This window comes from Lampris incognitus, chromosome 3, assembly GCF_029633865.1.
Source record: "Lampris incognitus isolate fLamInc1 chromosome 3, fLamInc1.hap2, whole genome shotgun sequence".
NCBI lineage: Eukaryota > Metazoa > Chordata > Actinopteri > Lampriformes > Lampridae > Lampris > Lampris incognitus.
Window position 1 is genome coordinate 26,037,340 of NC_079213.1, and position 12,773 is coordinate 26,050,112.

Consider the following 12,773-nt stretch of genomic DNA (forward strand, 5'->3'; position numbering starts at 1 on the left):
CAGCGTCTGTACACCGGTCCGTGCCCCTCGAGTAAATGCGATGCTTTTCTCTGCCGAAGCGGACCATGGTGATCATCAACTCGGTGCTCAAACTCCTCCAGCGGCAGACCTACACCTGTCTGTCCCACCGCTACGGGCTTTACCTCTGCTTCGGCGGGATCGTTCTGATGATCGTGTCTGCCTTCCAGTTTGGAGAGGTAAGTTTAAACATTGTTGTTGTTGTTGCAAAACCCTGTTATCTGGATTACACTTGGGGGGGGGGCGTTGTGGTTGGAGGGTCATCGCGGCTTTTCTGAGACGCAGCGGGAGCCGAAGCAGCTGCCGGGTGGTGTTCACTGTTCAGCCGACATATTTATAGGCTCAAACGAACAATATGCATAACACGCATAGTGTCCGTATTACGTCCTGTCCTGCAGGATCATTCGGCGTCTTGTCACGTCTTTCATGTCACAGGTGGTGGTGGAGTGGAGTCGGGACCAGTACCATGTGTTGTTTGACTCGTATAGAGACAATGTGGGTGGCAAGTCTTTCCAAAGCAGGTGAGAGATAACGTGCAACCCAATGCATGAAGCGAAAGCTACTACTGCGGGTTATTGTTTAGGTGATATTGCAGTATATAATTTTCAAATGATATCCTGTGAGAGAAATAGTAAGCCATGAGTTTTACATAGGATAGCCTCACCTGATTATGTCATCTCAGCATGTTTGTCTTCTCTCACGTTGGCCTTGACTTTATGCACATTGGGGTGTAACGTGTAAACGTTGTTAACACATAACAGATGTAACTGTCTCGTTGGAAAATATTTCAAATCCATTTTGAAAACCAACTTAAAACTAACGAGGAAGTGTTTTTGACGTTGTCTAGATTTGCAAAGTTAAAAGGTTGGAATCAGATTTTACTGTCATTGAATTTTCTTTCATAAATAACCCTTAGAGACACAAACTGATTTAAGTGAAATGTGATTAACGTTCTGATAAATGTGATTAACACCTGTCTTCCTATTTAGCCTTAGTGTTCAGTTGCAGTTGTGTCTACAGATGTGTTTGGTGAGATAAAGTGGGAGGGCAGTTAAGTATCTCACTAGATTTAGATCAGATGGGTTAAAAGGCACAATGCATATGGCAATATATGTCAGCTGTTCTTTTCGGTTGGTTGGAAAAGTGCATACATTCAGATAAACTCTTTATCCTCAGTAAGTCACAGTGTTTACACCATGATGAAAGCAAGAGTAATGGCTGCCATTTCCAACCATGTGGAGCAGCTAACAAGACCACAGTGGTACAGAAGATAAGACAGCGTCTGCAGCTTAATGACCCAAATGCATGTGCAAAATATTATATTCTTGTGCTGTGGATTTGTTCCCAAGTGATCTTCCGTTGATGACCATTGCAAAATGCAATTAAATTAAGTGGACAAACTGAAACTTACTTGTCTTTTCACAGTTCTCTAAATAGAAGACTGATGATGTCTCTCTGTGAATATAGCATTAATAATAGAATAACCATTTACTTTTATGTGGTTGTCTTAATAGTAACACGAATGAAAAGACAGCGTTAAAGGATGCGGAAAAGTTGTTTTGCTTTTCTTTTTTTACTTTCTGCATGAAGTTTGCCTAAATTTCAAAACTGGTAAGAGAACAGGGTAGTTTGCACATTGGAGAAATTACTTAATTTTTGGCTCATAATTTGAGAAATTTATTACTATTCAAAGTGGAGGTGAGTCAACAGGGGCATTTCAGTGGGTATGCTTTTGTGTGGGTATGGACCGATTTTCTAAATACTGTGAGAAAGGTAAAAATTTTTGTCTGCAAAATATCATATATATATAAAAAATAATACACTGAATACCTGCATAGCCTCAGCTGGTCTATTCTTTGGCAACCTCCATTCTACACCAACTCTTCAGGCCCGTGTCACTAATATGAGGTTTCGATATCTTGTTGAAGGCTTTGCCTACCCATGCCCATCGATGTGGTATACACCTGGGTGAACGGCACGGACACAGCCCTGCTGAAGGAACTGAAGGCCGTCAGAGAACAACTGGAGGAGGAGCAGAGAGCTATGAGGTGAATATGACATCGTACGCTGTGGTCAACGTGAATGTGACGGTACAGTTAACTATGGCCGTGTGTCCCTAAAGCCAGCCACATCATTTCTCCACCCAGAGTTTTCTAGCCAGCAGAGGCTGAACCAGCAACTTTGTGGTCACAATAAGCCCACTGTACCCACAGTCTAAATACAAACCTTTCATTTGTTTTAATGGAGCGCATCGTCAGAGAGTTTTAAGTGACCGGATTTAAATTAATCAAATGTCGAAGCCTCCCTATATGGCTGAATACACAATCACCATTTACCTACAGGCTGAAGCCATAGTGTTATCATTTTCAAACTGATTGACTTGTTTAAGCCAAAGGGAGGTTGTTCATTAGGTTGCTCCCACAGTTCAAAGGTCGGCCTCATTCTAAGTAGAAAACTGCCTCTTCGTATAAATGTTTTCATGCCTCTTTTGATCATTTCTTTTTTGTTTGTTTGAATAAACATTTATTTTGTGAAAATAGTTCATCGTAATGTGTTATTTATCTATTTATCTTGATTTGGTGCCGTAGTGCACATTGTTGTAGTTGTGCACATACCACTGTGTTACCTTTTCAGTCTATTACAGTGTAGAATCGATCCGAACAGCCACCAGACTCGCATCACCAGAAAAGAATGGATAAGTGATCATATTGTGGTGTGAGTAAAGGTGATCAGAAGAGATCAATACCTGAAAAGCTCCTGATTGTCACCAGCAAAATGCAATTGCAGCATGAAACACCTTCATTAACTCTGAGATAACAAGTGTAGCTGAAAGCCTATCTTCATAGCCAAGTCCTCAATGACAGTCAACAGTAGTCAGGGCACAACTTGACAAATGAGTAAAGCAATGAAAAGATGACACACAGTGCACTGGAAGAATAAGATCAGAGAAGAAGAAGACCAACTCAAGTTTATGGCAGAGCAATAAAACAGTGCTAGATGACACAAATTCGCCCCTTTTCTTTGCAGGAAGGTAGTTCTAGTTTGAAGTGTCGCTAGTGGTCTCACTGACACTAGGGTTTTCTTTCACTGATATGTGGGTCATGGTGACAGACGACTACATCCCCCATCGTGAAATGAAGCTCATTTGGTTGGTCGTGTTGTACATTTTCGCGCAATCTTGCCAACCAGATTGAACCGCCTGCTGAATCCCACTGGCTCATGGGTGCCCGAGCCCCTGGTGGCCCATGTGTTCAGGGCCTATGCTCTCAGCAGTGACAATGTGATGTCTGTATATCATTAAGACACTGTTTTGTTTTGTTTTTTGCTCTCAGGGAACGTCTGGGGAAAAATGTGAATGATACAACTGAAGTGCCAAAAGACAGGTGAGTTTAATGAGATTGCATCCTGCTGTAAAGGGACATTGCTGAAACTGCTGTTTGGCTATCAAACCAAATGGTGATACTAATGTCAGATGATAAGCATTAATCTTCTCCTGGATCGCCACCTTGTTCCGGTGGAGAAGCTTGGTGTGTACCAATGACCCCAAGAGCTATGCCGTCCGGAGCTTGGCTCTTGGTAGGGTCACCCAAGGTGGATAGGTCAAGGGGGAGGTTCCGGATGAATCACGATCCAACAAAGATCTCAACAGTGGAACAGGTGGAAGATGTCCCCAGGTCACAGCGGCAGTGAAGGTGGATGAAGGCTGCAACAGAGGGTGGTCCCCAATCGTCTTGGTTCTCTGTGCCATTGGATTCTTGCCACCCCCTGCCAAGGACCGTGTGGTGGCTGCAGGCGTATTAGCCACTCCACGTTAAAGTTGTCACGTGCAGGCGTCCTCCCGATATGCGGTTCCAGGATCAGCCTCTACACCCACCTGAGGACCCAGAGGGAGGACGATCATACTCGACCCCGAGTGTGTCCTTTTGCTAACATATTGAGACACTTGACATCAGAGTAGGGTTTTCCTGGGTATGGGCCTACCACGGAAATGCACGGTGGGGGGAAAACACCCTCAGCCGATCATGACTGAGATATGTGACTTTTAGTCACAGACAGAGAGGTGTTTGATGCATCATTTGCACAAAGGAAGCGGAGGACAGAATGTGTGAACTCGTCTTTGCACTTAGCAGAAAGTATTTGAAGGTGTAAAATCATGGGCGTAAGTTTGAATGTGAAGTTGATAGGTGGCACCACATGATCATACCCCAGATCATTTGTATTTTGTAAGTAGTGCATTTGCACAATGCAGTATGATAGGTTCTTTCTTTTCCTTTTCCTTTTTTGCCTTTAAAGAGAAACAAGTCACGAATTTCAAAATTATCTCTATAGAGATGTTACGGGGTTAACAAACCATCAGCAGCCATAATACTGAGCGGTCTTCTGTGTGTCTGTTAAAACACTCCTGAAATTTTGTCTAATGGTGTGGTCCCTGGCGGAAAGTCTGTGAATGTGAAAACTTATATCCTGGTTTGTTGATAGGCTGCATTGTATTAAAAAAATGCAGATAACTATGTTACATTATACAGTGATATGTGTCATTGTTATTCACATTTTCTCTTACAGTGTAGCCTGTCGGCAAACCGATGTACATTCACAAGTTTGCACATTCACAGATTGTGCGCCAGTGACATCGCTGGTCGACACAATTTTGGCAGCATTTTAGAGACGAGCAGAAGACCCCTCAGTATTGTGGCTGATACTGGAGTGTTATCCCCACAAAACATACAGACAGGTGACAAATGAAAGGAGAAACCTGAACGCTTGCCCCTACAGTGAGGGGGTCCGGGGTCTCTGTTATGCTGTGGGGGGCATTTTCCTGGCATGGTTTGGGTCCACTTGTCCCCTTAGAGGGAAGGGTCACTGCAAATCAATACAAAGTTATTCTGAGTGATCCCCTCTATCCTATGAGGCAACATTTCTATTCTGATGGGAGCAGTCTCTTCCAGGATGACAATGCCCCCATCCACAGGGCACGAGGGGTCACTGAATGGTTTGATGAGGATGAAAATGATGTAAATCATATACTATGGCCTTCCCAGTCACCAGATCTCAACCCAGTTGAACACCTATGGGAGATTTTGGACCGGCGTGTTAGACGGTGCTCTCCACCACCATCATCAAAAGACCAAATGAGGGCGTCTGGGTAGCGTAGCGGTCTATTCCATTGCCTACCAACGTGGGGACCGGCGGTTTGAATCCCGCGTTACCTCCGGCTTGGTCGGGCGTCCCTACAGACACAATTTGCTGTGTCTGCGGTTGGGAAGCCAGATGTGGGTATGTGCTCTGGTCGCTGTACTAGCGCCTCCTCTGGTCGGTCAGGGCGCCTGTTCAGGGGGGAGGGGGAACTGGAGGGAATAGCACGATCCTCCCATGCACAACGTCCCCCTAGCGAAACTCCTCATGTATCGGAGGAGGCATGTGGTAGTCTGCAACCCTCCCCTGATCGGCGGAGTGGGTGGAGCAGCAGCTGGGACGGCTCGGAAGAGTGGGGTAATTGGCTGGATACAATTGGCGAGAAAACGTGAGGGGGGGCACCAAATGAGGTAATATCTTTTGGAAGAATGGTGTTCATCCCTCCAGTTGAGTTCAGAGACTTGTAGAATCTAAGAGAAGGAGCACTGAAGCTGTTCTGGAGGCTCCTGGTGGCCCAAGACCTTACTAAGACTCTTTATGTTGGTTTATCTTTTAATTTTTCACCCGTCTGTATATAGAGATAACGTAGTAATGTCATGATTTTTTTCCCCTTTAAGATAAGGCATATTACCTTCTTTATCATTCTGACTGAAACCACTCTGTCGTCCTGTCTGCCATGCTGGAATCCATCCAGCTCCCCATCTCACTTGCCTTGTTGTGCAAAACTACTATTATTGTTCATTTGAGCCTATGATACAAGGATATTGGAAAAATTAGATGATGACACAGCTCTGTTTGATGGTTTTTCAAGGGGCTGGTGTCCTATTAGTGATCTAAATGTTGTTAAAATGTACATGGAGGGTGTTATTTATGGAAAAGGCTTATTATAGTAATATTGATGGGGACACACTAAAGAGGGTGAAGTCATGCTCTCACCACCTACCACCTGTGTGTAAAACCACATAACCAGAGGAAGTCACGATTTCAACAGATGTACACATTTCAGGAATGTAGTTTTCCTCTCTCCTGTCATTTTCAGCGTCAAGCCAGAATGCCTGCTGTCCCACTGTATCATAGCGCCCATGTTAGCGCTGGACCCAGCTCTACCGGCCAACGTGACGCTGAAGGAGCTGCCATCACTCTTTCCCGCCTTCTCCACAGCCAAGGAGCTGCTACTGGTGACCAAACCCTTCCAGCCCTCCACCACCATCTCTGTGGTCATCTACCATTCCCAGTCTGACGGTGAGATCGCTTAAATTAATCGACAATCCCACATTTCGGTCCCCCCTCTGACTTTGGTGTGTTCTCGCTCATATCTTCTTTTTTTTTTTCTGGGCTTTTTCAGCCTTTTTCTCCCCAATTTTATTTGACCAATTACTCCTCTCTTCCGAGCCGTCCTGGTCGCTGCTCCACCCCCTCTGCCGATCCGGGGAGGGCTGCAGACTACCACATGTCTCCTCCGGTACACATGGAGTCACCAGCCGCTTCTTTTAACCTGACAGTGAGGAGTTTCATCAGGGCGACGTTGCACGTGGGAGGATCACGCTATTCCCCCCAGTTCCCCCTTCCCTCTGAACAGGCACCCTGACTGACCAGTGGAGGTGCTAGTGCAGTGACTAGGACACATACCCACATCCGGCTTTCCACCCGCAGACACGGCCAATTGTGTCTGTGGGGATGCCCGACCAAGCCGGAGGTAACACGGGGATTCGAACTGGCGATCCCCTGTTGGTAGGCAACGGAATAGGCTGCTATGCTACCCAGATGCCCGATGTTCTCTTTTTTTACCCGGCAAGAGTTGACACAAAGAGCACATTGTCATTTGTAGTAATGACCTTGGGGAGTAGTTGCAGAGACTGGAACGGTTCAACAAACTCACATGCACACATAGGACTTCCCCATTATTTCCACTTTCATAGTGCTGGTTGCTAAATCCACTGGATCAGTTATGATTCAGCGTGTCACTTCAGTGTGCTCATAGCTTTGCTGAAGAGCACTTCATTGGTAGTTGTTGAGGCCAAGGAGAACATTGCTCATTTGCTTCCCCCACCCAGATTTTGTCCAGCCAGTGCAGGCTGACCCAGCAACCATCTGTCTGCTGCTGTTGTATGGGTTTTATTAAGCTCTTTGGAAACTTGAGCTCTGTTGATATACCCAAACTCCATTGCTCACTTTGTTTATCCTCCAACTTTACAGCTGATAATGCGTACAAAGATGTGTCTAGAGAAGACCTGAAACGCTCTGTTTCCAGATGTTACCTGGTGAGTTGTGAGCTGTCACGTTACCTTTCACCCCCCAAGTGGTAGGTATCTGTTTAAGATTAACAGTATGAACATGGGTGGCATGGTGGCGCAGTGGTTAGCACGGTCGCCTCACAGCAAAAAGGTACTGGGTTTGAACCCTGGGTAGTCCAACCTTGGTCTTTGTCCCAGGTCATCTTCTGTGTGGAGTTTGCATGTTCTCCCCGTGTCTGCGTGGGTTTCCTCCGGGTGCTCCGGTTTCCTCCCACAGTCCAAAGACATGAAGGTCAGGTGAATTGGCTGTACTAAAATTGTCCCTAGGTGTGTGTGTGTGTGTGTGTGTGTGTGTGTGTGTGTGTGTGTGTGTGTGTGTGTGTGTGTGTGTGTGTGTGTGTGTGTGTGTGTGTGGGTGGGTGGGTGGGTGGGTGGGTGGGTGGGTGCGTGCGTGCGTGCGTGCGTGCGTGCGTGCGTGCGTGCGTGCGTGTGTTGGCCTGGCGGCCTGTCCAGGTTGTCTCCCTGCCTACCGCCCAATGACTACTGGGATAGACTCCAGCATCCCTGCGATCCTGAGAGCAGGATAAGCAGTTTGGATAATGAATGAATGAATGAACATGTTTCCCCATTCAAATATGAAGGTTTTATGGTACCCGCTTAATCATCTTTATCTGCCAGAAAGTTGTAGAGTTGACTTGACAGTAATGGCATTTCTTTTTACGTGGTCATATTGTTGTAGACGGCTGACAAGGAGGCTCCAGGCCTGGTGCGGATGCAGACGCTGGCCTATCTGAGCGGCTTCCCAGCATCCTTCAAGGAGACGGAGCAACTCAGGGTCAAGCTGCCATCTGTCATCACCAGTAAGATCAAACAGGTGACACGCATTTTGTTGATATTTTTCCCCCTTTCGATATATGAGAGCATCACAGTGTTCATCTATACCGGCAGCCATACCAACATGTACCCTGGCTCTGCCAAATGACAGAAGCTATGCAGGTGTGGGCTTGATTAGTATTTGGACGGGAGACCTCCTGGGAAAACCGAGTTGCTGCCGGAAGTGGCGTTGGTAGGCCAGTAGGGGGCAGTCTTCCCTCTGGTCCTAATAAAAAAAAAAAACAACAAATGTCGAATCCCAATGCCCCAGTGCAGTGACGGGGACACTGTGCTGTAGGAGATGCCGTCCTTCAGATGAGACGTTAAACCGAGGTCCTGACTCACTGTGGTCATTAAAGATCCCATTGCACTTATTGTAAAGAGTAGTAAAATTCTCAACCAGATTCTCTCCATCTGGCCACCTAATTATCCCCCCAATAAGTCCACCTCAAGCTGATGTGTGGTGAGCGCTCTGGTGCAAAATGGCTGCCGTGCATCACCCAGGTGGGTGCTACACATTGATGGTGGTTGAAGTGAGTTACCCCCTTCAATGTGAAGCGCTTTGGGTGTCTAGAAAAGCGCGATATAAATGTGATGATGATGATGATTATTATTATTATACCAGAAACAGAAAGCCAATACTTGCTGCAATGTGGAGGTTGCTCTTCTAAAGTCTTTAGGAGAATGAACTTCACAAGAGGAAGCTCAGAGAGCAGATTTTTAGGTCTTTGAGATGCTCCGTGGGTTTGTGGTTGTGCAAAAACTGTCTCAACTGTCTAGAAAGTGGATTGCGTATTATGTAATGCTGTCAAATTGCAGCGGCTTGCTAGTAACAGCTAGGTCTGGAAATGTATATTTAATGAGAGGAGAGGAATACAACTCAATGAAGAGGGGGTGCGGCAAGGTTACCTCCTAACTTCCATGCTTTCATTGTCGCAACATTGAGGAGCCTCGTTCATTCTCGTTCACTTACCATCCAATGTATCCCAAATGTTCACGGGTCAGCAAATTAGGATTCTGGAAATGGGTCTGATCTGTGTTCTTGGTCTGGATGTGTTTAGGAGTTGTTCTTCTGCCATTAAGGACCGCGTCAATGTCACATTCATGCCTTCTGCGCCTCCTCCCTCTGGCTAATCCTTGTCCTGCACCTCGCATTATCGCTCACCTGTTCCCTATTCAGGATTAATCTCTGCGCCGTGTTAAAGCCTGCTGTTTTGTCTCGGCTCCAGATTGTCAAGTCGCTCTTGTCATGTCTAGGCTGTTTCTTTTACCACGTCTCGGTCAAGTTTCTCTTGTCATATCTCACCCTGCTCAGTTATTTACCTTGCCTGGTCTTAAGTTTTGATTCAAGCAGCAGTTGCCATGCTGGCTTTGTCTGTTTTGACTTATTTTTGTATTCTCCTCGATATTACCAAGCAAAGGCCTTGTGAGTTTTTTTAACCACTATACGTCTCTGGCTCATTTGTGTCTGCACCCGAGTCCCACATTGAACCGTGTCAGACAAAACACGACAACATCCAGTCATGAACACACATGTTGTTTATGTCTACGCACCTTGGACCTAATGTTATCGATTAAGGCACTTCTGGGTCTGCAGACAGCCGTCACTATTCTTTCAGTGTAGAAGGTGGAGAGGAAATCAAACCTGCGTCAAGACATTTTAGGATGGATTTGTTATGTCCCCTTGCTCTGAAAACGGCAGGGGGCAGAGTTGCACACTAGATATGCTTTCCTTTCAATTTTTCATTAACCTCGCACACAAAATATTGATCCAAAATAAAGTATTTTTGCACAGTAATGTCATCTTATCACAAAGGTCATGAAAGAAGTTTACCGGTGAGTCAACAGAATATGTAAAATAATTGATTTTGCCACAAGATGTCACTCATAGATTGTTCTACCAGGGTACTGATGTGGACGTCAGCGTTTCAGACGGATATATTTTTGCATACATACAACGTAGATTCTGTAATTTCATACAATGCATAATTGCAATTCAGGGGGGGGTAATTAAAATGTTAAGGGTCAAATCATTCTTGGAGAGGACTTGTGCCACACTCCTCCTGGATATGGCCTTTTCTATTTTAAACCGTTAGACCGGGGGATGCGGGTAAAGGGCCCCTTGTTTGGCTTGGCGGAGAGTGGGGGGCCGTGTGTATCTAATAATTTTCTCTGATCAGTACTCTGCCCGAGATATTTTCAGTGGGGAGGAATGTCAGTAACGAGTGCGGATTACTCCGAGATAATCAAAGAAAACAAGACGGGTGGTGGTGATGTGCGCTCCGGTCACACCACCAGCCCTTTTTTTTCTGGTCTTGTCTTGCAGCAGTGGACTGGTTTTATTAAATGGGAGATGAACAGGATAAGTGCTGACTGAAAATAACAAAAATGTCTACAGTATGTGTATATTTTTATGTTTTATTATATATCTACTACTATATATACTATACTATATATCCATCCATCCATTATCCAAACCGCTTATCCTGCTCTCAGGGTCGTGGGGATGCTGGAGCCTATCCCAGCAGTCATTGGGCGCCAGGTGGGGAGATACCCTGGACAGGCCGCCAGGCCATCACAGGGCCAACACACACACACACACACACACACACACACACACACACACACACACGCGCACACACACACACACACATTCATACCTAGGGACAGTTTAGTACGGCCGGTTCACTTGACTTACATGTCTTTTGACTGTGGGAGGAAACCGGAGGCCCCGGAGGAAACCCACGCAGACACGGGGAGAACATGCAAACTCCACACACAGGATGACCTGAGACGACCCACCAAGATTGGACTACCCTGGGGCTCAAACCCAGGACCTTCTTGCTGTGAGGCGACCACGTGGCCCTGTGATGGCCTAGTGGCCTGTCCAGGGTGTTTCCCCGCCTGCCGCCCAGTGACTGCTGGAATAGGCTCCAGCATCCCCGCGACCCTGAGAGCAGGATAAGCGGTTAAGACAATGGATGGATGGATGGATATATATAGATAGTATGTATATGCTATATAGTATAGCATAGTACTATAGTAGAATAGTATAGTACTAGTAAATAATAGTATATATCTTTAGTGTGTGTGTGTCTGTGTCTGTGTGTGTGTGTGTGTGTGTGTGTGTATATATATATATAAAACTTTGTTGAAAGAAACACTCAACGGTAGGGAAAGTGCTCAACAAATATGTATATACTATATGTATATATAAGTATATATATATAAGGTGGTGTGTTAGGTATTTAGAGATGCACAATAATAGAAATAAGTGATTTTAAAACAGCTGGCATTTGTGCAGTGAAAAGCCTTTTTTAATCCCAGTTGAACTCACAATCATTTGTGTCTGTTTTGATAATAGTACTGTTAATAATAGTTGGGGTTGCGCCTTTATTGACACCGCTATTGGATATCAGGCCGATACCCGGCCAAATTGGAGTATTGGTATCAGAGATTTTACCCTGTATTTCTTTAATGGTGGGGAAAAAAACTGATTCTCTCCATTATTTTGCACACTGACCCCCCAAATTAATGGTCTAAGTCTGCACCGTCCGGCAAAAGTAATGGGTTGGATTGGTGCTCGGTGATGCTTAAAGATTCGTCCCCAGATTCGGTGTCGGCAGTGGAAAGGTGAAACTTGTTGCATCCCAGTGATAGTGTTATAACTTGTGAAGTGTCTTTGTTCATAAAAGGAGGGCTACTTTGCATGTCTACAGTATGTAGGTTAACAGGAGCGTTGTGAAGAATCCTGTCCCCGTCCCCCGTACCTCCAGCCCCTGTATTTGTCTGTTGGCTGGCTGTTGTGTACCGTGATGGTCATGTGATGAACAAGCGGCAGAATTCGGGCTGTAACCCTAGCTGGAGGAGTCGGGGTTAACATTAGAACAACTGTTTGGAGTGGCACGATGCCAGTCAGCACACTGAAAGGTCACCAGGATTTTAGTGACCTTCCCTATGCTATTAACCCCGACGCCACCGCTGCCTCGCCTCACACTTCATCTCACCCTGCAACAACACACACACATACACACACGCACACACACACACACGCACAAATTTATGAAGGTCTGCCTTCTCTGCTGGGGGTGTATTTTTTGTTCAGTATTTTAGGGTCACTACACACAGGTCATGAGGTGATGACAGCTGATGGAGTCAGCGGCTTTGACAAGTTATAAGGAAGGTGGGTGGGTGTTTGCAGGGCGAGGATTTAAATGCAGGCTGGTGTTGAGGCCTGAGGGGTAAGTGAAGGTAGGCAGGGGGTCCAGGAATCGGCAAAGAAAGAGAGTGTGTGTGTGTGTGTAGTAGTTAGTTAGAGGTGTGTGTGTCTAGTAATTAGAGGTGTGTGGGGTAGTTAGAGGTGTGTGTCTAGTAAAGGTGTATGTGTAGTAATTAGAGGTGTGTGTTTGTGGGGGAGGGGGGATTCTAGGTAGTGGGTGGTCAGCGGGCCACCGCACAAAGAAGGGGTTCAGTTTCAAGTTGCTTCCTGGTGTCGCTCTGCAAATTCTGTGAAAG

The 12,773-nt window shown here is 45.8% G+C and overlaps 1 protein-coding gene across 1 annotated transcript in view; it reads left to right on the forward strand.

Annotated features, from left to right (window-relative positions):
• The window catches only part of gnptab (N-acetylglucosamine-1-phosphate transferase subunits alpha and beta), a 30,912-nt gene continuing 18,139 nt past the window's right edge, over positions 1-12,773 (forward strand). The window contains exons 1-7 of the mRNA XM_056277077.1: positions 1-197; positions 454-539; positions 1,947-2,066; positions 3,351-3,401; positions 6,191-6,393; positions 7,348-7,412; positions 8,125-8,259. Coding sequence (XP_056133052.1) covers positions 36-197; positions 454-539; positions 1,947-2,066; positions 3,351-3,401; positions 6,191-6,393; positions 7,348-7,412; positions 8,125-8,259 — 822 coding nt within the window. The 5' untranslated portion in view covers positions 1-35. The remainder of the gene's footprint in view (positions 198-453; positions 540-1,946; positions 2,067-3,350; positions 3,402-6,190; positions 6,394-7,347; positions 7,413-8,124; positions 8,260-12,773) is intronic.